This window comes from Podarcis melisellensis (genome assembly GCF_964234715.1).
Source record: "Podarcis melisellensis genome assembly, chromosome: 9".
Taxonomy (NCBI): domain Eukaryota; kingdom Metazoa; phylum Chordata; class Lepidosauria; order Squamata; family Lacertidae; genus Podarcis; species Podarcis melisellensis.
The window spans coordinates 3,226,971-3,251,283 of record NC_138541.1 but is presented as its reverse complement, the minus strand read 5'-3'; the positions used below and the strand labels follow the sequence as shown (position 1 = coordinate 3,251,283).

The 24,313-nt window shown below is 45.1% G+C and overlaps 1 protein-coding gene across 2 annotated transcripts; it reads right to left on the bottom strand.

The window, feature by feature from the left end:
* Positions 1-2,717: 2,717 nt before the first annotated feature.
* LOC309377696 (lithostathine-1-alpha-like) lies at positions 2,718-24,287 on the bottom strand. 2 transcript variants are annotated; one of them, XM_081925358.1, is made up of 9 exons: positions 24,191-24,287; positions 23,198-23,269; positions 20,420-20,518; positions 17,587-17,706; positions 16,236-16,334; positions 13,144-13,230; positions 8,556-8,707; positions 6,845-6,960; positions 2,718-2,996 (listed from the first exon to the last, which is right to left on the bottom strand). In XM_081925358.1, exons 2-9 carry the CDS (start codon positions 23,208-23,210, stop codon positions 2,825-2,827), a joined length of 858 nt encoding a protein of 285 aa, XP_081781484.1. In that variant the 5' UTR covers positions 23,211-23,269; positions 24,191-24,287; the 3' UTR covers positions 2,718-2,824. The 2 variants fall into 2 exon arrangements, with proteins under 2 accessions (XP_081781484.1, XP_081781485.1); XM_081925359.1 differs by having other exon boundaries at positions 6,882-6,960.
* Between the last annotated feature and the right edge of the window lie 26 nt (positions 24,288-24,313).

The window sequence follows — 24,313 nt, the reverse complement described above, 5'->3', positions numbered from 1 at the left end:
CCAAAAATGGAGCCCTCTCTGACCACCACCAGCAGCAGCAGTCCTTTATGGAGCCTGTCAGGCCCCGCCCTAGGCCAGGTGGTGAGTGACAGGACTGGGGCCCTCAGGCGCTCAGCAGGAGAGTCTATCATGTCTATAGAATGCTGCAGGTATCTGTTAAAGTGTACAGTGGACGCTTGGGTTGCAAAAGTGATCTGTGCGGGATGCACCTTTGCAACCCGCAGCGTTTGCAACCCGCTTCTACACACGCGCAGGTTGCAATTTGGCATTTCTGTGCAGGCACAAAGCGCAATTTAGTGCTTTTGTGCATGCGCAACCGCCGAAACCCGGAAGTAACCCATTCCAGTACTTCCGGGATTCGGTGGTCTGTAACCCAAAAAAACGCAACCTGAAGCGGCTGTAACCCGAGGTGTGACTGTAGTGTGGTTCTCATTAACACAATACATTCTTTAGTCTTTAAGCTGCCAAAATAAAATGTATTGTTTTTAGTGCACAAAGACTAATAAGGAAACTCTGAAGATGTTTTTATACTGCTAATTCCTTCATACTCGACCACGAATTTTTTTAAGCAGTTAAGCAATCACTGTTGTGTGCGTGTGTGTGTGTGTGTGTGTGTGTGTGAGAGAGAGAGAGAGAGAGAGAGAGAGAGAGAGAGAGAGAGGGAGACAGAGTGAGTACAGTCATATCTTGGTTGTCAAACTTAATCCCTTCCGGGAGTCTGTTCAACCCCCGGAATAATAATAATAATAATAATAATAATAATAATAATAATAATAATAATAATTTATTTATACCCCACCCATCTGGCTGGGTTTCCCCAGCCACTCTGGGTGGCTTCCAACAAAATATTAAAATACAATGGTCAGTTAAATATTAAAAGCTTCCCTAAACAGGGTTGCCTTCAGATGTCTTCTAAAAATCTGGTAGTTGTTTTTCTCTTTGACATCTGGTGGGAGGGTATTCCACAGGGCAGGTGCCACTACGAGAAGGCCCTCTGCCTGGTTCCCTGTAGCTTGGCTTCTCACAGCAAGTGAACCGCTAGAAGGCCCTCGGCGCTGGACCTCAGTGTCCGGCAGAACGATGGAGGTGGAGACGCTCCTTCAGGTATACTGGACCGAGGCAGTTTCAGGCTTTAAAGGTCAGCACCAACACTTTGAATTGTGCTTGGAAACGTACTGGGAGCCAATGGAGATCTTTCAAGACCGTTGTTATGTGGTCTTGTCAGCCGCTCCCCAGTCACCAGTCTAGCTACCGCATTCTGGATTAGTTGAAGTTTCCGGGTCACCTTCAAGGGTAGCCCCACATAGAGCGCATTGCAGTAGTCCACGCAGGAAATAACCAGAGCATGCACCACTCTGGCGAGACAGTCTGCGGGCAGGTAGGGTCTCAGCCTGCGTACCAGTGGAGCTGCTAGACAGCTGCCCTGAACACAGAATTGACCTTGATGGACAGCTGTGATCTCTCTGAACAGGGTGACTGGGCAGTAAAATAGCAAATGCATTTCAGTGTAAGCAAGTTCAGGGGTGGGGAGTGCTTTTTCACACAGTGCAGTTAAACTTGATCCCCCTCCCACAAGAAGAAGGGGTGACTGTCAAGCTTAGATGGTTTTGAAAATGATGTTCTGGCCCTCACTGGATGAAGAATTGGAACTTGAGGTATGGCTACTGCCAAAATCATTCAAGTCGAGATCAGTGCAGTACAAAGGTGAAAGAAAGTTCCAAGACTCAGCAGATGTGACACATGGCTAACAAGCTAAGACCTTGATCCAACAAGCAACCCCCCCCTGCCTTATACAGTGGTGCCTCGCAAGACGAAAAGAATCTGTTCCACAATTCTCTTTGTCTAGCGGTTTTTTCGTCTTGTGAAGCAAGCCCATTGACAGCTTAGCGGATTAGCGCTACAGCGGTCTAGCGTCTTCTAGCGATCAGCTGTTAAGCGGCTTAGGAAAGGGGGGGAGCGAAAAAAACCTGCGGGGACTCGCAAGATTTTTTCATCTTGCGAAGCAAGCCCATAGGGAAATTTGTTTTGCGAAGCGCCTCCAAAACGGAAAACCCTTTCGTCTAGCGGGTTTTCCGTCTTGCGAGGCGTTCGTCTTGCAGGGCACCACTGTATGAAAGCAGAGTAGGCACAAATTTAGCACTGCAAACAGGCAAGCAAACAGGAACTCGTTCTGGAGGGCTGGACCTGATCTGTCTGGCATCTCCATGACCTTGGTGAGAGTGGCAGCTTTGAACCAGACTGAATGCCCAACTCCTGCTGAGCGGATGGGCTAAGGGCAAGCTCTAGCAGCACCAGAGGGGGGTCAGGATTGGAGGCGAAACTGGCACAGGAGGTGTGGGTGGAGGGGGTGCAACGTGTCTAGCTGACATATGATAGAGAGGAGCACTGGTACTCTCCCCAGGATCTAACTCCCTCCCAGGGTGATGCATCTCTCTTGAGGATCAGACAAGTCCTGCTGGTGGGCTTCTCATTGAGGCGTCTGAACGGCCACTGTGAAGACTGAATTTTGGACAAGTTTGTTTGGCCTTGCAGGAATCTTCTAATGTTCTTATGACAGAGATTTTTCATGTGCCTGGTAGGTCCAGCCTGTGCAAAATATTTTCCTACCTTGAACCCATTGGAAGTTAGAGAAAGACTATTTTGCTTGAATCTGGGGGATGTTAACCTGTGATATTGCAGTAATTGTTTCATGCCCTGTACAAAATACAGGAAATAACTGTTGGTGCACATTTTCAATTTATTTCAACAGATGGAACTGTTCTTCATTTTATTGTATCCAGTGTTATCTGACTGCTTTTCTGTAGGGATGGTTGATTCCTACATCTTAAGGCATGGCACCCATAAACTTCGGATCAGGTGACTTCTTACAAACATATTTTGTTTGCAAAAAGCAAGGATAGTCATGCCAGCAACGTAGCAGGGGACACACTCTGCTAACTAAAATACAGTCTTCACCCGTTTCGGCATCTGGCTGGCCAGAGGATCTATCCCAATATCTGAAAAGAAGAGGCAGCACTAATTAGTGCAGGAAGGATGCTTATTTCATCTCTACCTTCCAGCATTATATAAATGTTAAAAACACACACACCCTCTTTTATATTTGTGATGGTTTGTTCTTTTCTCAAATCATTCCGAAGAGTAGGATCAGAACCACTGTAATACATTGTCCACAAGGTCACACTCCTGTCTTGCTCAGCTGACTCAGTCCTGTTGCCAGGCCTGAACCCAGATTGGAACAACAATTTCTATTTCTATTGTTGTTGTTTTTATATTTCTACCCCACCCATCTGACTAGGTTGCCCCAGCCACTCTGAGCAGCTTCCAACCTATATGATGATTTGTGTTCTCCCAAGAATGTGTGCAGCTGTCCCACCACAACCCTCTCCAGCACCTTCCCTCAAAAGGGGTATTTGTGACTGGTCAATAGTTCTTCCTGTCTTTAATTACACAACCTGAATTTGCCAATATGTGACGGAATCCCACCCCACAATAGCAACTGCTTAGAAGAGCCCTAACTCAGCATGTTTGACATGGATTAAGGAATGGATAGTATTAAAAAAACCCACACTAGATAGTTGGATCTGGAAGGATATTTTTGCCACACATATCTGTGATATGAAAAAGTGAAGGTCCGTAAACGGCTTCCCCCCCCAGCCAAAACTTAAGCAAACTTAGTTTTGGGAGAATGGGCACTTACAGAGATCCTGTGCCTTTAATTAGCAGTTGCTCTTCTTCGGAGGAGGAAGAAAACAAAGGGCTGTCGGGAGAGAATGAATCTGAGAGGGGAGGGCCATTTCCAGGGCCCAGCCCCTCTCGGAGCAGAGGTAGAAGGGGGGCTGGGATTAGGAAACGGATTTGCTGGGGGAAGAAGCGGAAGTTGCCATTCAAGGCAACTGACTGATCATGATGGTGTCGTTCTTTGAACTCTTGTAAATACTTTGAAGCTACCAATAAATCACTGTAAAAATGGCTGGATTCCCGGATTGCTTATCTCAGCTAGCATTCACAGCACTTCTCCAACAGCGCCATTTCCATTCTAAGAGAACAAGGGAGGTGATCAGGATGAGTTCCAGCACCTCTTTTTCTAGAAAAATACCACTATGCATAAAGACTTCTTAAATCACTCTGTGATGAATTTATTTGGATTATGGACCAGGTATAATTATCTACTTGAAAGGAAAACACCACTGTGGTTATCCCCCATAGAGGGTTGTGCTCAAAAAGAAATATGAAGGAGAATTGGGGGGCTTACAAAGATATAATGTTATGCTGAAAACAGGTATAAGCTTAAAAAAAGAAAAGAAAAGCAAGACCTGGTAGTGGGTTGGTATCAGTATCAAGTAAATGAACTATTTAAGAAGGATGTGTTTTATGGAACAAGGATCTGGTACTGAATGGGGTTGCTTGACAGTAATGAAAAACTGATTTCTAAAATATTATTAGAATGGGACACTAAAGATGAATTGGTTAAGGCAACAATGACACAGTGGGCCAAAGACCTAGGTCATAATATTGATATGGCTACTTGGGATAAGTTATGGAATTTACGGCTTGTTATACATTAAGAGAAAACTATCTTAAAATCATGTACAGGTGGCATTTAATGCTAAATAAACTTGCCAAGATATATAAAAATGTGTCAAGTAAATGCTGGAGATTTAAGCAGGTAGATGAGTCTTTCTTTCATTTGCGGTGGACATGTAAAAAATCTAAACATTTTTGGAAAATGATATTAATGAAATGAAGAAAATGTTTAAATGGGCTATTCCCCAAAGACCAGAAGCTTATAATATATATATTATAATCAAATCAAAGTGCAGATAGGTTTCAAGATAAAAGCAGCGGAAGAAAAATGACCAAAAAGTTGTAAAAGAGAATTTTTCATAATAGATGAAAATATAATGCAGTAGAAAAGGTCTGAACAAAAATGCTGTTGTGGTGAGGGTGGGAAGTCAGCTTAAGAAACAATGTATTTGATTTAAAGGTTATTGTGAAAATCTGTGATATAAACCCTAACTAGAGCTATTTTTCTAGAAAAAGAGTTTGCTGGCTCTTACCATGTTCTTTTAGAATGGCAATGGCGACCACCTGAGAGGTGCCAGAAATGATTTCTTGTAAGTTCCCCCCGAAAAGAACCCTGGTGAGTTAAATAGACAAACACAAAAAGAGGCTGCCAGTTTCAATCATGTAGGAAGTGAAGCCAAACATGCTATTTGGAAACAGTCCTGCAGTTGCTGAGAGGCTCCCTCAGGCCACACCGTAAACCATCCGTGTTTGTATCTGGCCTTTTTTCCTGAGGGGTGTGTATACTGGTGTCAGAAGCAGGGACACATGATCTGAACCACCGAGGTGTGCCAAGGTCTTGACCCCGTATGCCCGTCTAATGTTCGTATAAACCTTGTCAAGAGTATTTTCTCCTTTTGTTGCACACTCAATGTGCTGATGGAATTTTGGGAGTACTGCCCTCACATCTGTATGATTGAAGTCCCCCGCAATAATGTGCACAGCCTCTGGGTATCTGCTCAATTTAGCATTGATGGTTTCATGCATACTACTCATGGCCCTGCATGCATTTGCAGTTGGTGCTATGTACACCGCTGTTAACACCACTGTTGTAAATTCCCGGGGAAGATAGAAAGGTCTGCATTTAATTGTCACTTTCCATTTATAACTTCATTTTTGTTTCTCAGAATCTCAGCTTTATCATTTAGTTGCTTCATTTCTCCGTACATTTGTATAGTGGGTTCTTCTATTTCATCAGATGTTCCTTCTAGTCTTGACATAGTTTCATCTAGATCCTCTATGTCATTTCTTATTCCACTTTTCCATTTCAATAATCTCTGGTTTACTTTCATTCCTCATTTCATTGACTGTTCCTTCTAATCTTTTCCATTTTTAATCTATTTTCCCCCCTTCAAAGTTTCTATTTTACTATTGAGAGACTTTGTTTACTCTGCTATCGTCTGCTTAAGAGCAGTCACAGAAAAAGGAGTTTCCAACTAAACATCAAGAAGAACTTTCTTACAGTAAGAGCTGTTGGACAGTGGAAAGGCCTCACTCAAGAGGTGGTGGACTCTCCTTCCTTGGAGGTTTTTAAGCAGAGGTTAGGTGGCCATCATCTGTCAGGGATGCTTTAGCTGAGATTCCTGCATTGCAGGGGGTTGGACCAGAAGACCCCCAGGGATCCTTCCAAGTCTAAGATTCTATGATCATATGGTGTTCTCAAAGTGACCTGCAGAGATTCATTGATACTTGAGACACTGAGACTTGAGAATTCAGCTTCTGGGTCCCATGTATCCAGGTCTAACAATGTCTGTGCCCCCGATCAAACATTGCCAAATACCAAGTATTAGTGTGTGTCCTTTTGGAGTGTTTCTGATGTGACTGGGCAGTAAGAACACTACCAGCCCACTTCTCATTGACAGAACAGTTAAAAATGTTTGCAATGGAAGAAGAAGAGTTTGGATTTGATATCCCGCTTTATCACTACCCTAAGGAGTCTCAAAGCGGCTAACATTCTCCTTTCCCTTCCACCCCCACAACAAACACTCTGTGAGGTGAGTGATCAGGGCTGAGAGACTTCAGAGAAATGTGACTAGCCCAAGGTCACCCAGCAGCTGCATGTGGAAGAGCGGGGAAGCGAACCAGGTTCAGCAGATTACGAGACTACCACTCTTAACCACTACACTACACTGGCTCTCAATGGAAGCCTGTATCTTGTGAAAAACAAAACCAGTGCTGGATTCTAGATTCAAAGAATACCAGGAGCTCTTGTTTTTTTTTTTTTAAAAAAAGGAAAAGGAATGCAGTGCAGGAGATAAGGAAATTTAGTTCACAAACTCACGTTACTGTAGCATCCACACCACTAACCCATTCGATACCATGAGGTTTCTTTGGGTTCTTCTTGATGCCAATCCAGAAATTCTGTTTCTTATTCCTAGCTTCTGTATCTATATAGATCTTCAACAGAACAGAACAAATCAGACTCAAAGTTTTTACTGGGCATGTAGGGCTATAAACGAAATTGTCATGTTTAGGAATTTTAGAGAATTCTGCTGGAAACAGAGGCAGAAATTGCTACTGTTTACTTATTTGTCCCGTGTATAGCTTGGAAATTTATTAGGTAGTTATTTTCTAAAATAAAAAAATCCATTGTTCACCATCTAAGTCTCAAAGCAGCTTACAACAATAAAAACATACAAAATTAAAAAATTAAGCATAACTCTCAGGAATGTAAAATCTCAAAAATGTAACCAAAAAACCTTATACAGTGGTACCTCAGGATGCGAACGGGATCCATTCTGGAGCCCCATTCGCATCCTGAATAGAATGTAAGCCGTGACTGCACGAGTCGCATTTTGCTGCTTCCGCGCATGTGCGCAACATCATTTTGAGCATCTGCACATGCGCGAGCAGCGAAACCCGGATGTAACACGCTCCGTTTCTTCCGGGTCGCCGCGGAGCGCAACCCGAAAGCGCTCAACCTGAAGCACATTCAACCCGAGGTATGACTGTAAAAGATCTGAAAAATATCTGTGATTCAATCCAAATATGATAGGTAATTGCTGCTGCTACTGCTGATTTCAATCTGGAAACAAAATATATTTGATTACATTTCCCCCAATTGAATTACATTTCATCTGGACTGAAATAAATGGAGTGGAATAATGTAATGAGGACATATTTTGCGTAATTATATAATAGTTTAAATTACTCAAGCCCATCAATAAGTGGTGCAATGTTTTGTTGTCAGACTTTGCGTGGATTGGTAGCAATGCTTCTGAATGCCAGCTGCTGGAGAATGTGGGAGGGGAAGAGTGCTTTAGTGCTTGGATCCCACTCATGGGTTTCCCACAGGCATCTCTTTGGCCACTATGACAGCAGGATACTGGACTAGATGGGCCATTGGCCTGATCCAGCAGGCTCCTCTTATGTTCTTATGGGTTGTAGATATGCCATTCTGCATATCTATGTTCCATTTGTGAGTCCTAGAGCGTGAAACAGGCACCACCAAAAGTGGAGAGAACTGAAATTGTCTTGCCTCTCTGGCTGCAGGTGACCTTTGTAGGCACCGAAAAGGAATAAAACTCATGTATGGTGCAGCTGATCAATGGGACACCGTACAGTAGTGGGCAGCCTGAGGAAGCTCCATCAGACCTTGATTCCTGCCTATAAACCCTAGAGTGAGAGGCCAGGGTGAGGCCAGCAGGCTCAGGGGACCTTCTTTGTTGGGAGAGATGTTGGAGTCACCTGTGAGTTTGCTTGAGTCCTGGGATGGTGGGTTTACTCCTGAGAGAGTCATTAGACTAAGAGGTGTTCACTGGAGATAAAGGGTTAGCAAAATTCCAGTTCTGATATCAGTATATTTTTATTAGTGTTGTATGATCAATGGTTTGATTTTATACTTTTGTAATATTTGTGTTTGTAATCTGCTCTGCCCTGTTTAGAGATATTTCTATATATTAAGCAGTATAGAAATGGTTTAAAGGTAAAATAAAAAAATGAAACCATTCGCCTGTGCAAGATTATTCCTAATTTGTATGTGTCCAGCTCACCTGTTCTTCCTGGTTTGTAATGGAAGCCAGTTGGGTATTAACCTCCTGACATCTATTCACAGCAACTGGCCATGATACTTTGTCATTGGAAAACAAGTAGATGTTCCATCTAAAGACCCTCCATCCTGAATTAAGTTTCTGCCGAATATCATCTTTGATCCAAGCCAGAAAAAGAGCAAAACAGGAGATTTAGTGTGTAGTAGGTCTGTGCGGATTTTTCTTGTGCTTTTCTTCTAAAAATTAATAAATTACAAACTCAAAATGAATTACATGCATCTATTTCATTACAATCTCTCATAATGTATTTAAAGTAGCAGCTTATAAATACATGAGAAGAGCTCTGCGGGATCAGGTCAAAAAGAGCCCATGTAGGCACTGTGGTCTAAACCACTAAGCCTCTTGGGCTTGCCAATTAGAAGGTCGGCGGTTCAAATCTCCACAACAGGGTGAGCTCCCATTACTCGGTCCCAGCTCCTGCCAAACCTAGCAGTTCGAAAGCATGCCAAAAGGTGCAAGTAGATAAATAGGTACCACTCTGGCGGGAAGGTAAACAGCATTTCCGTGCTCTGCTCTTGTTTCACCAGAAGCGGCTTAGTCATGCTGGCCACATGACCCAGAAAAACTGTCTGTGGACAAACACCAGCTCCCTCGGCCTATAAAGCAAGATGAGCGCTGCAACCCCAGAGTCGTTCACGACTGGACCTAACTGTCAGGGGTCCTTTACCTTTTTTAGTCCAGCAACCCGCTTTCACAGCAGCCAGCCAGATACCTCCATGGGAAGCCCACGTGCAGGATCTAAGCACAACAGGACTCTCCTCAGTTGTGATTCTTAGCAACCGGGCCCCAGCCACTCTGGGCGGCTTCCAGCATATATAAAAACATAGTAAAACATTAAACCTTAAAAGCTTCCCTATACCGGGGTGCCTTCAGATGTTTCCTAAATGTTATATACAGTAGTACCTTGGGTTAAGAACTTAATTCGTTCCGGAGGTCCGTTCTTAACCTGAAACTGTTCTTAACCTGAAGCACCACTTTAGCTAATGGGGCCTCCCGCTGCCGCCATGTCACCACCACACAATTTCTGTTCTCATCCTGAAGCAAAGTTCTTAACCCGAAGTACTATTTCTGGGTTAGTGGAGTCTGTAACCTGAAGCGTCTGTGACCTGAAGCATCTGTAACCCAAGGTACCACTGTAATTACTCATCTCCTTAACAACTGATGGGAGGGTGTTCCACAGTGTGGGCGCCACTGCTGAGAAGGCTCTCTACCTAGTTTCCTGTAGCTTCACTTTTCACAGTGAGGGAGCCGCCAGAAGGCCCTTGATGCTGGACCTCAGTGTCCAGGCAGAACAATGGGGGTGGAGACACTCCTTCAGGTATAAAGGACCGAGGCCATTTAGGGCCGTTTAGACTTGCACTGAAGTCATCCAAACACTGCTTGGAGGACATAACCATGCCAACAATGGACCAGTGCAAGCAGCAAGGATCATTGGGCAGCTTACACTGCATTTTCTCTAGTGCAGGGGTTGGCAAACTTTTTCAGCAGGGGGCCAGTCCACTGTCCCTCAGACCTTGTGGGGGGGGGGAGACTATATTTTGAAGGGGGAAAAGAAGGAAGAAATAACCCAGAAATGCATTTTAAATAAAAGCACACATTCTACTCATGAAAAAACATGCTGATTCCCAGACCGTCTGTGGGCCAGATTTAGAAGGTGATTGGGCCGGATCCGGTCCCTGAGCCTTAGTTTGCCTACCCATATGCTAGTGACTATATGCCTGGCCACTTGCCTCGACTTCTGTCCCTCTTTGCTTCTTATATCTAACAGAAAGTGGTTGGTGCTTCATTGCATGAGGGCATGGTCCCTGCTGCCTTGAAAGAGGTGGTGGTGTGACTACCAGTGACGTAGCGTGGGGGGTGCAGGGGGGCTTGGCCGCACCGGCCGCAACATCTGGGGGTTAGGGTTAGGGGACGCAGATCCACGGGTTAGGGGGCGCAAATTACTTGCCTTGCCCCGGGTGCTGACAACCCACACTACGCCACTGGTGACTACTCCTGAAGAAACTAGTCATAGACCCCTTAGACCCGGGTTTACCAAACTTGGGTCTCCAGCTGTTTTTGGACTACAGCTCCCATCATCTCTAGCTAGCAGGACCAGTGGTCAGGGATGGTGGGGGTGGTAGTCCCAAAACAGCTGGAGACCCAAGTTTGGGAAACCCTGCCTTGGACTTAAATCTATTCTGACCCATCACAAATACCTTCGGGGGTGGGGAGTTAGGGGGAGGTGATGGAAAAAATGGTGGTGAGGCAGCTACAGGGATTCTTGGATGACACAGATTTAGATCCATTCGAATCTGGATTCAGGCCTGGTCATGGGACAGAGTTACCCTTGATTACATTGAGGGATGACCTCTGCAAGAGAACAGGACAAAGGGAGCACAACCTAGTTCCCGCTTCTTGATCTTTCTGTGGCTTTTGATACTACTGCCCATGGGATCCTTCTGGGCCAGCTCCATGGAATGGGAATGGGGGGCGCACTGTGCTGCAGTGCTCCAGAGAGTAGCATTGATCTAGTGCTTTTTTGCCCTCATGGTGGTTATTTTTTATTTATTTATATTATTTATTCAATTTATATACCGCCCATTATCAAAAGATCCCAGGGCAGTGTACAACATTAAAAACACATTACAGAACAACAGTAATAAAAACATAATTTAAAGCATACTGAGAGACAGTCTAGAAGAAGAAGAGAAGAAGAGTTTGGATTTGATATCCCGCCTTTCACTCCCCTTCAGGAGTCTCAAAGTGGCTAACATTCTCCTTTCCCTTCCTCCCCCACAACAAACAGTCTCTGAGGTGAGTGGGGCTGAGAGACTTCAGAGAAGTGTGACTGGCCCAAGGTCACCCAGCAGCTGCATGTGGAGGAGCGGGGAAGCGAACCCAGGTCACCAGATTACGAGTCTACCGCTCTTAACCACTACACCACACTGGCTCTAATAATAAAGCCTAATAATAAAACAATCATAATAACAACTGTCCTCTAACCCACACATTCACGAGCCACAGATTATTTAACAGCCATAGGCCTGGATAAAGAGGAATGTTTTTGCCTGGCGCCTAAAGACATGCAATGATGGCACCAGGTGAGCCATTCTGGGGAGCCACCACAGAAAAGGCATGTTTTCATGTCACCCTTCGCACACCTCTGGGATGGGGGGACATAGAGAAGGGCCTCAGAAGACAAGCCCAGGGTCCGGGTCAGTTTGCATGGGGAGAGGCAACCCTATTGAAGTCCTGAGCCATGCAAGGCTTTACAGTGGTGCCTCGCAAGACGAAAAGAATCCGTTCCGCGAGTCTCTTCGTCTTGCGGTTTTTTCATCTTGCAAAGCAAGCCCATTAGCGGCTTAGCGGATTAGCGCTATTAGCGGCTTAGTGGGCTTAGCGGATCAGCTGATAAGTGGCTTAGCGGATCAGTTGTTAAGCGGCTTAGCGGATCAGCTGATAAGTGGCTTAGCGGATCAGCTGTTAAGCGGCTTAGCGGCTTAGCGGATCAGCTTTTAAGCGCCTTAGCGGCTTGAGCAAAAGGGGGGGGGGAGGAAAAAAACCTGCAGGAACTCGCAAGACATTTTCGGCTTGCAAAGCAAACCCATAGGAAATTCGTTTTGCGAAGCACCTCCAAAACGGAAAACCCTTTCGTCTAGCGGGTTTTCCGTCTTGCGAGGCATTCGTCTTGCGGGGCACCACTGTATAGTTTAACACCAACACTTTGAAATGGGCCCGGAAACTGCTCAGCAGCCAATGCAGTTGTGCCAGGATTGGTGTTATATGCTCAAACTGTCTTGTTCTGGTGAACAATCTGGCCATTGCATTTTGCACCAGCTGAAGTTTCCAAACAGTCTTCGGAGGCAGTCCCAAGTATAACACATTGCAGTATTCCAACCTAGGGGCTACCAGGGCTTAGAATGCAGAAGTCAGGCTATCCCTGTCCAGATAGGGATTTCAGCTGGGCTGAAAGAAGGCACTCCATGCCACTGAGTCCACTTGGACCTCAAAAGACATGTGGTTACACTATTGAGTGCCACAGGGCACTATTTTAATTCCAATAATATTCAATGTTTATATGAAGCTGCTGGGAGTGGCCATTTGGAGTTTGGGGGGAAGGTGCCATCAGAACACTGATGACACTCCACTCTATTTCTCAATAACATGTGAATCAGCAGAAGCTACACAGGCCTTTGACTGGTGCCTGGACACAGAGATGAGATGGATGAGAGGAAATAAGCCAAGCATGAATCCTGGGAATACAACAGCACTGTGTGGGAGTAGTTCACTTGGCCACAAAATTGGTACAACTGCCTGTCCTGGGTAGAGTTGCAATCCTTCTAAAGGAGCCGGTATGCAACTAGAGGTGCTCCTGGATTGAGCTTTGTCACTAGAAGTGCCTTTTACCAGCTGTGCTTGACCTACCCCAAGCAGCCCACCCCCATACATTCGAGAGCCATGTAGAAAAGTGACCTTCAGGAGGTGGAGCCTAAGGGGAGGCTCCTTTTCCACTCCGGTTCTTCATCACGATGGTCTCAGCATTACTTACCAATTTCATGTTGCAGTTCTTCGTTGAGCATGGTCAGATTGACAAAGTAGTCCGATAAGTTCACAACCATTGCAAATTTCCCATGATCTAAAAGGTTTACAAGAATCCAGGTCAAGATCTTAAATCGCAATCTATATCTATTTCAAATCATCTCCCTACATTCTGCCATGCAGGGGAGCATCAGGCTTAATGTTGCATTTTAATCTTGTTTTTTAAGTTGTATTCCAATCAATTGTTTTTATACCTGGTGTTAGCCGCCCTGAGCCTAGTCTTGGCTGGGGAGGGCGGGGTATAAATAATAATAATAATAATAATAATAATAATAATAATAATAATAATAATAATAATTACTACTACTATTATTATTAGGCCCATGGGTACATTTGCATATCCTGAGAAAAATCAGGACACGGGCCATGCGCCTCCTTCTCAAAGTCTGGGAAGCTTCTGCCCACCTAGTCCAGCATCCTGTTCTCACAGTGGCCAACAGTGGGAAACTTGCAAGCAGGATCTGAGCAGAAGAGAACCACCCCCTCCTGTGGCTTCCAGCAACTGAGATTCAGAATCATTGCTGCCTCCAAGTGTGGAGACACAGCAGCGGTAGAAATCAGCCAGGCGCTGGGCGCATTTTACACCATTTGCAACCAAGTGAAGATGCCCGGATGCCAGGACGGCACCTGACGTCTCCACCATCTGGAGGTGCATGCCTGGGGAAGAAGACGTGGTGCTCTGACAGGGTGCAAGAGCTAACCCACCTCCTTACCAAAGCTGGGCAAAAGCTGCTCATGTTTTGGGAAGGAGGCGGGAGAGCTCTTGCACCCTGCCAGAGCATTGCGCCTTCTTCTTTAAGTGCTTGCAATGGTTCCCATGTTTCTTTGGGGGAAGTCAAGCACTTTAAATGTGTGCTGAATGAGCTTTAAATGTATGTAAGGTAAAAGGTAAAGGTAAAGCACCCTGGACGGTTAAGACCAGTCAAAGGTGACTATGGGGTGCGGCGCTCATCTTGCTTTTCAGGCTGAGGGAACCAGCATTTCTCCACAGACAGCTTTCTGGGTCATGTGGCCAGCAAGACTAAACCGCTGTTGGTGTGGATATGACCTTGTGCTCCTCACCAGCCTAAGTTGAAGGAGTACTACTTTGACGGGGCCCCTGGCACAGTTTTCAACCCAGCCTTGGCCATCTCCTATTTTGAGAATTTAAGGACCAAATGCCCGTGTGTGCATGTCAGAAGAAGCATGCAAAGCCCAGGGGAAGCGCAGGTATGGTGAACACGGCCAGGTGCAGCTTAGAGGGACCTGGAGCAAAGTAGCCTCTGATGAGCCTCTTACTCGGTCAGGGTTATTTGGTTGTGGGAAGCATTAGCACCAGTCTAGATGCCTGCTTAGTGTCACACAATGCTCACAATATAGCATCACTCTCAGGAACTGTAGGGAATTAATATGGCACATAGATGCAGACATCTGGTGCTGCTTTGATCATTGAGTTGCAGGTGACTCTGGTAGACCCTGAGGTCTTAAGCAGTGATTTCTGAGCTCCACAGGGAGCCATCTGTTATATAAGCATAAATAGACAACACCCCCCCAAAAAAAGGCTGCAATATAGATAGAGATAGATAGATAGATAGATGATAGATAGATAGATAGATAGATAGATAGATAGATAGATAGATGATAGATAGATAGATAGATAGATAGATAGATAGATAGATAGATAGAGATATAGATGAGAGATAGAGAGATAGAGAGATAGAGATGATAGAGAGATAGAGAGATAAATAGATAGATGATAGATAGATAGATAGATAGATAGATAGATAGATAGATGATAGATAGATAGATATAGATAGATTAGATAGATAGAGAGATAGAGAGATAGAGAGATAGAGAGATAGAGAGATAGATAGATAGATAGATAGATAGATAGATAGATAGATAGATAGATAGATAGATAGATAGATAGAGAGAGATAGAGAGAGAGAGAGAGAGAGAGAGAGAGAGAGAGAGAGATAGATTTTGTTTTTTTAATGTTGAGTCAGTCCATTACAGGCTTTGTGACAAAAGTCATTTCCAGCCTAAGTTATGCCTGGGATTCACTTCCAGACCAGCGCTGTTAGCTAACGCATCACAGTCTGCACTCCTGTCAGTTTGAGGCAGAGAAGCAGCAGGATAAGATTACAGAGCAAAAGGGGAAAGCTGAGGCGTGGCTACCCCAATGCTCAAGACCCGTGGACCATCCGGGAATCAGTGTGTTTTTACATGAGTAGAATGTGCGCTTTTATTTAAAATGCATCTCTGGGTTGGTTGTGGGGCATAGGAATTCATTCTTTTTTTCTTTTTCAAAATATAGTCCAGCCCCCCACCCCAAGGTCTGAGGGACAGTGGACAGGCCCCCTGCTGAAAAAGTTTGCTGACCCCTGCTCAAGATGCACGCCATGCTGACCCCCAGGATGCACGCTATGCTTCCGCGGGTCGCGCTACGTCCCCAGGAAGCGTGCCAGCCCTGCCCCCACCTGCTGTCCGCCCCCCGGTGCCAGAGCATGAAGCGCCGCCACTACTGATCAGAAGAGGCTAAGGATGTCTGATTGGTTTAGAATGACAACTGTGGGTTGCAATTGCTATGGGAAGTCTGATATAATTAATTGGTTGGTTATTTGTAATCCCGTGTCTAGGTTAGAAGTGTGTAGGAGTAGATGCTTGTGAAGATCATTTCAACCTCCCTCAGAATTTTTAGGAGGCTGACCCGATGGACTCCTTTATTCAGTAAAGTCCTATCTTTTCACTTGGAGCCTCCAACCCTTTCTTTCGGGTTTCTGCGAGGGACATATCCAGCCTAGGAAACTTAAAAAAAAAAAAAAATCTATAACACCGTCACATTTCACTGGCAATCCACCCCTTTCCCCGGCAGGCTTTATTCCAGCTGAGCAATTGGAATAGGCTTTTATTGTGAACCACTGCTATATTTTTATGACACGGTGGGTTATAAACATTTTCAGAAATGGAAAAATACTGGGGGAAACGACCCTAAGCAGTGTTGGGGAGACACTTGCAGAGAAAGAAGCTTTCTGAAAACTCTGACCAAAACACATTGCTTACCATTCAGACTGTTCCCCTTTGGGTAGTAGGTATTAGCAAAATCCCGAACCTTCTGCTGTGCTGCTAACACTTGCGCATGCTTTTTATAATTGAGAATATCTAGAAAGAAAGGAGGAATGAAAGAGTGGGCATACCAACACACTAGTTTTATGCCAGCTGGAAGTGTGGCTCTACCCTATGTAAGTATACCTGAAGGGGCTTGCATGTGGAGCAGGTGGAAGGAGGAGGAGAGGTCAGGTCGGGGCAGCAAAGGGGGCAAGTTGTGGTGGAATTGCATCATGCTAGACTGATGGGCAGTGGCTGAGGAGGTGTACCAGCCAGAGGGAAGGAGGAGGAGGAGGAAGAAGAAGAGTTTGGATTTGATATCCTGCTTTATCACCACCCTAAGGAGTCTCAAGGCGGCTAACATTCTCCTTTCCCTTCCTCTCCCACAACAAACACTCTGTGAGGTGAGTGGGGCTGAGCGACTTCAGAGAAGTGAACTAGCCCAAGGTCACCCAGCAGCTGTATGTGGAGGAGCGGGGAAGCAAAGCCAGTTCACCAGATTACTATTCTACCGCTCTTAACCACTACACCACAACACTGGAGGGGGTAAGGGAGAGGTTGTTCCTTCTCCCTTCTGCCTGTTGCTGTTCACGCAGGGCCAGGCTCCTTGTCAGTCACACCAACAGCAATGCAACCACCATTTGGGGTTGGCTGAGCTCAAATATGGGGAAAAACATGTCCCGTTTGAAGTCCGAACAGGACAGGGGACTCTTTTGTCTAAAACAGGGGCAATGCCATTTTTCTAGGGACAGGTGGTATCACTGCTGATTGCAACACGAATCTACACCTGCCTAGTTCTGGGGTTCGCAACCTACGGCCCATGGGCCACAAGAGGCCCACAGAGGTCGTTTAACCAGCCCACAAGCCACCTCCGAACCGAGCCGCCCAGTCGGCCTGTCCCCGCGCGCTACGCTAAACTGGCGCAGTGTGGTGTGGGGACTCGCTTCCGCGGTGGCAGAAATCACGTCTGCACAGACAGAGATGCCCGAAATCATCAGCCCACAGAGGGATCTCCGCTGGAGTGAACTGGCCCAGGCAAGGTAAACCTTGCTGACCCCTGGCCTAGTTAGTCACTAAAAGTCTTTGAGCTATTCAAGGGCAACACTGAAATGCCATTGAAATCACTGTGTCTGCGTGTGTGTAAAATTGGACTCTCCTCTCGTTCACTGAAATCAAAGGGAAGATAAGGGGCTTCTTCTTGATGCCATTCTTTTCTCTCTCTTTTTTAAAGGATTCTTTACACTGAAGTTAAACCAGCTAAGGCAATGGGGGGGGGAGGTTCCTTTGCTAGAAGAGTTAAACTTACACACTGTGACCAATGCAACTGTTCCGAGGAAGAGGATCGTGGCAGCGCATGCGGCGGCAGCTTTACCCACAGGGGAGTTGACCCATGCTACTCCCCGTTTCCAAAGATCGTCGGTCTTACCTTAGAGGACAAGAGGACAGAAAACCTCACTTTTACCACCCCGCAGGGAAGCGATGGGCACAGTCAGTGCAAAGCAGAACTGCACACCCTGCCCGTCATAGTGATGACAGGTGGATGTGGCTTTGGGGGGGGAAGCCATCTTGAGCAAAACTGGACTCCTTGGTGGGCCAGGATTGGCCTGCAGGCCAGAGGTTCTACACCGCTAGTTTAGGGGGACACCTGGGCTCTCAACAGCTTTCTCCTTGGAGAGCTGACTAGGCGCCCAATAGCTAAGCAGGATCACAGTCCTCAGCTGCCGGCAACTCCACAGCAAGCCAGGAAGCCTGCACCAAATCCTTTGCACTGCACAACATGCACTTACTTGGAGTCTCGATACCTGCCTCCTCTTAGCAAAAGCAACGCTCCCACAGTTATCATCATCTCTGACAAACCTTCCTCACAGAGTTGCTATGGTGAGAAAGGAAAAGGAAGAGTTGGGCGCATTGCCTTGAAGTCCTGGGAGGAAGGACCAGATGGAAAGGAGGTGAATGGCTTGGAGGTCTGTGACCTACAGCGCCAAATCCATTATGCGCATGCACATGCACACACGATTGCGGGTTTGATTCCTATATGGGCCACCTGCAAATTCCTGCATTGCAGAGTGCCAGGGGTGGGGTGGGGTTTGGACTAGAAGATCCTTGGGGTCACTTCCGACTCTATGAATCTGTGATACTGTGTGACCTTTTCCCAAGGACCTCAAGACAGTGAACCTCATTCCTCTTCTTCCTGTTAAGGATTACAACAAGCTGTAGGCACAGGCAGCTTTTTAAGCAGAAGCTCAATGGCCGTCTCCCATGGATGCTTTAGCTGAGATTCCAGCATTGCAGGGGGCTGGACTAGATGACCCTTGGGGTTCCTTCCAACTCTATGATTTTATGAAAAATGTTAAATGTCAAAGAAATGATTGTGTAGATACCCTACCTCATATTCCCATACTGTAATATGAATTTGGTTAATTTTCTCCCTCTCTCTCTTAAACAATACATCACATACAAGGGCAGCGTTTTATACTATAACCACAAACAGTGCTACAAGGCACGGGACTGTAACAGCAATATATTGGTGATGAGAAGTTTTTAAATAAAGTTTCAGTGAGGCTTACAAAGAACCATAGAGCACAAAATTTTTTTTATTCTTATATGGAAGAATACTCGTAAGTAGCTGACAGCAGGCAGGCTGTCCTATTTTAATTAGCTTCCTGAGATGATAACTGCAAAAGCATTCCCCCTGGAGGAATTAACAAGCAATTAGTTTCTAAGGTAGGTATCCACATGTCAACCACACAACCCGGAAACATTTCGATACCCTGATTGCAGTTTTCACTAGTGGGAGAAAGTCAGGTATGTTTATCTGCCCAAATAAGTTACTCAATTCCAATAGGACAACTGCAATGGTCCAAATTTTAGGCCCTGCCTGGTCACTGTCTCTTCGAGCTCCTGCCGTTGGGACGGAGATACAGGACGATGAAGACAAGAACGAGCCGTCTTAAGAACAGCTTCTTCTCCAGAGCGATCTCGGCCCTGAATGGGAAGCCTGGACTTTGAAAGTCATCCAATCTTCCTTGCTGTATTATACTGTATTGTTTTAATTAGTGTTTTTATAGTTGTTTTGATTTTGTGTGGAGTGCCCTACCTGGGTGGATGGAGCAGCCAAGTAATTTCGTTGTCCCCGAGAGGGGGCAATGACAATAAAGATATTATTATTATTACTTTGCATTTGTAATTTTGTCTACTTGATTGTAAACTTCTTCTCATCAATATGTTGTTAGGTTAGAGTTCTGTGCCTTTCAGAACTATTCTACGGTCGATATAAATACCACCAGTTATCTGCGCAAAGCCAGTTCACAACCAACAGACTGACATGACCAGAGCCAGGGCCTTTTCAACACTGGCTCCGGCCTGGGGGAACGCTCTGTCTCATGAGACCAGGGCCCTGCGGGATCTGATTTCTTTCCGCAGGGCCTGTAAGACAGAGTTGTTCCTCCTGGCCTTTGGCTTGGTATCAATTTGATTCCCTCCTCCTCTTCTTTTTTCCTTTCTCCTCCTGTGTTGGAACTCCTATTTGGGGACTTCACTGGCTTTTTTATGGCCCATGTAGGACCAGTCTTGGTGAAGACTTGATGTTTTCACCCCCAAAAAAGTTTTTGATTTGCGTTTCCATTGAAATGAGGCTGTATTTTAATGTTTTAATGTTGTATTTTAATCTTGTTTTAAAGTTGTATTTCAATCAATTTGTTTTTATATCGGGTGTTAGCCGCCCTGAGCCCGGTCTTGGGTGGGGAGGGCGGGGTATAAATACAAATTATTATTATTATTATTATTATTATTATTATTATTATTATTATTAATAGCTCGGTTGGTAGAACATAATCTCAGGATTGTGGGTTCAAGCCCCACATTGGGCAAAATATTTCCGCATTGCAGGACGTTGGACTAGATGATCCTCGTGGTCCCTTCCAATTGCAGTTCTATGATATATTTCGGGGGGGGGGGATAATATAGGATGGCAGTTTTAGCAGGAAACATACCATGACTTCCCTTTCGGAGATTGTAACGTGTGGGACACACCTGCCTAGAAATACACTTTCTCCCATCTATGCCTCCCTACCCCACAATTGTTTTTCTTATGGTGCCCCCACTGGAATTTCCTTCCATGTGCTGTGGAGCATACAGACCCTTGGCTGCTGGTTGTGCTGGTTGTCCTGGTGCTTTCTTGGCAGCAGTTTCAGGCTTTTTACGTTGCGGGAGGTTCTTTTTCCCTTTCCCCTTTGTATCTGAAAAAGAGCAATGGAAGCTTAATGTATACATGCTTATCAATATGGAGCCGCAACCAGCAATACCTAAACAATACCATGAAAGTTACATAGATAACAAAATACCCTTTAAACCAGGGTCAGCCTGCTCATTGGCCCTGAGGAGGACATCAGCTCAGGTGGCAGCCTATGAACACCTGAAAATGGTGGCAGACCTGGGCCCCTGAGGAACATGTTGCTCACTGCTGCCCAGGAAGAGCAGGGTTACCACTGCCTGATCTTCTCCAGCCCCCCTTTCCCTTCCCAACCACCTTCAGCACTATAGGGTTTCCCCAGGCCACCTCCAGTTGCCTCTGATTCTGCCCCTGATTCTGGACTGCTCTCTGCCACAGCCTCTTCCTGCTCACTAAACCTTGTTGCCTCTTCAGCTTTCAAGACCTCCTTCTCCCTGTCTGCTCCCTCTTCTCCCTCTGACCACTCATCGTCATCCCACCACCAACCTCCTGGCTCTGAGTCTTGTTCCCTTGGCAGTTCATTAGTTGGTACCTCCCGCCACCCCTCTGCATCCATGACATTCCCCCTCCCTGGGGACTTCTACCAGGGCGACACTGGGACTCCAGTGGACTGGCTGCAAAAGGAAGGGTGTGCAACTTGTACAGCATGTTGGCAACAAATATTCACACAGTTGTTCAAAAATAATTTTACACCATTTATCAAATATGTGAGAAAGAGACAATTGCTTACAAAGTGCCACAAAACTTACAAACTACCTAAAATAAAGTGAACTTTCAATATCAGATTTTACTAGATGACTGGCAGAATCCGAGACCTGGGAGAAGAAAGGATTGAAGAAGATTGGAAGAAATTTAAGATTTACCTGCAGAAATATTGTGACTTAGTGGAATGTTAAGAAGGATGCTTGGTTATAAATAATTGGCCATCATTAAAATAGATTAAGATTTGATGATAAGAGAGATTAAGAGAAACAATTAGTAGGAGAATTAATTTACGGTATTTTAGCAAGTGATTATAAATTTGGAAATAAGATGATAATTTGCTTGACAAAAATTTATTAAAGATGTAAATGGGAGCAGGAGATGTGAGGAAGTTCAAGGATATTATGAAATTTTGTCAAAACAAAGTATGAATGTTTATTGCTATTGTATTCTTTATTCTAAAAACTTTAATAAATATTTATAAAAAAAACCAATATCAGATTTTACTAGGTTCTTACAAATTCTTGACTCAGATATTCAGTCTTGTATGCTTAAGCCAAGAAATTGTCTCTTCAAAGATATTTAGCACTAGTAGACGCATCAAGATGGCCTGAAGCTCAACATCAAAAAAACTAAGATCATGGCCACTGGGCCCATCATCTCCTGTAAAATAGAAGGGGAAGAAATGGAGGCAGTGAGAGATTTTACTTTCTTGGGCTCCATGATCACTGCAGATGGTGACAGCAGTCACGAAATTAAAAGACGCCTGCTTCTTGGAAGAAAAGCAATGACAATCCTAGACAGCATATTAAAAAGCAGAGACATCACCTTGCCGACAAAGGTCTGTATAATTAAAGCTATGGTTTTCCCAGTAGTGAAATATTGAAGTGAGAGCTGGATCATAAAGAAGGCTGATCGCTGAAGAATTGATGCTTTTGAATTCTGGAGCTGGAGGAGACTTTTGAGAGTCCCATAGACTACAAGAAGATCAAACCTCTCCATTCTGAAGGAAATCAGCCCTGAGTGCTCACTGGAAGGACAGATCATGAAGCTGAGGCTCCAAGACTTTGGCCACCTCATGAGAAGAGAAGACTCCTTGGAAAAGACCCTGATGTTGGGAAAGATGGAGGGCACAAGGAGAAGGGGACGACAGTGGACGAGATGGTTGGACAGTGTTCTCGAAGCTACCAGCATGAGTTTGACCAAACTGTGGGAGGCAGTGGAAGACAGGAGGGCCTGGCGTGCTCTGGTCCATGGGGTCACGAAGAGTTGGACACGACTAAACAACAACAATGTTTAAGCCAAGAAATTGTCTCTTCAAAGATATTAGCACTAGTAGACGCATCAATGGCACGAGACAACTGAAGAAGCCCATAAAACTGTGCTCAGGAAGTGTGCTATCCGCCAACCCTAACAAATCGGCCCCACCGGGGGCAAAACAGCAGCCCCTCAACTGCATGGACTGCTAGGGCGAAACGGGGATAGAACACTGACACCCTGTCATCTTTATTACTTCATACGCTGCTTCATCAGCACCTCACAGATACCGGGAACAATGGTGAACTGACCCTTTTCTTGAATCTCTTTGGACTTAGAAAAAAACGAAAAAATGAGTGTAAAATTATTTTTGAACAACTGTGAATATTTGTCGCCAACGTGCTGTACGAGTTGCACTATCTTTATTAATGGCACAGGTTGCATTTTTCTAGCAAGAGTAACAGGAAGGGAGGCAGGTAGGTGGGGCTGGTTGAAGGCTGGTTGGTGGGGAAGTGGCCCGTTTGCCTTAAAGAATCAGCTTCCTGGGGGGCCCAAATGGGAGCAGAGAAGCTCCAGCTTAGCATTCTACTAGCACATCCCTCCCTTGAGAGGCAATGGGGCAGAAGGGAGCCACCACCACCTCCTCCTCAGGGAGGACCTGCAGCCAGAGACAAAATGACCTGCATGCCTGTGAGAAGGAAGATGGAAAAGAGCAGAAACAACTTACCCGCCTTTGCCATTTTAGGTTGTCATTTTGATTGCTGTCTCTGAGTGTGGATTGTTGTTCTCTATTCTTTCCCTACAGTCACATAATGTGGGCAGGGTATGGAGTGGAGAAAGAATATCTTAGGACAAATGCAGCATTTGAAAACCCGTCACATGAGTTCTCCATATGTCGCAAAGTTGGCATTAATAATAATAATAATAATAATAATAATAATAATAATAATAATTTATGCCCCACCCTCCCCAGCCAGATCCGGGCTCAGGGCAGCTAACAACAATAAAATTACAGTAAAATTACAGTAAAAACATAATGGGGGTGGCAATTTAAAATACAGGTTAAAATGCGATTTAAAATGCAGCCTCCAAGATGTGCTATTATGTTTCCCCTACCCTTTGTGCATACTTCAAGCAGCTGGTAGAGTCTGAAAGATATATTTGAAGGGAAAACCTGCACCTTGCAATCTTTTAACTGCTGTAAATTAGCTAGGGAGTTGGCCTAAAGAACTTTCAGGATCCTCCTCCTTCAATTCTATGGGCTGCATTCAACTGAATCCTCAAGAATGGAGCGAAGATGGGAAGGAGGAGGAAATGAGCAAACTCGTAATAAAATGAGATGAAGGAGAGCTGGACAGTGGGCAGCACTCTGAAATGTCTCCTGACCACTGGTCCTGCTAGCTAGGGATGTTGGGAGTTGTAGTCAAACAACAGCTGGAGGCCCAAGTTTGAGAGACCCTGATGTAGACGATGAAGAAGTACAAAGAAGAAGAAGGTAAGAAATACAATAGAATCTAATGCCTGGTTGCATTAAGAACCCTTTAGGGAAATTTAATGAAGGCAAATCAATAGAATTCTTCATTCAAAGATGCAGCACAAAGATGTTACCATAAAACTTAACATGGGTGTCAGTTCTTAAAAAATCGGTGTCCCAGATCTTATCTAAGCATATCTCAATCCTAGCTCTCTTTCCTCTTTCCACCAGGTGCTGCTCACCCACCTGGCTGTCTCCTGGGGCACCTCTTCACTTCCCTGATGCACACCTGCTTAGTCTTTCTTCCTCTTTTCCAAGGGTGCATGAGGGGCCAAGTGGAATGGCTCCATTGTTGAACTGGCAGAGCAC

Bases quoted from the DNA above. Each gene is read 5' to 3' on its own strand.
- LOC309377696 (XM_081925358.1), bottom strand. The intron at 17,707-20,419 runs GTCTGTATGCTC...TTGTCCTCTAAG, and splicing joins AGCACAACCAGCAGCCAAGG to GTAAGACCGACGATCTTTGG. The intron at 6,961-8,555 runs GTGAGCTGGACA...GTTCTGTTGAAG, and splicing joins TTACAAACCAGGAAGAACAG to ATCTATATAGATACAGAAGC.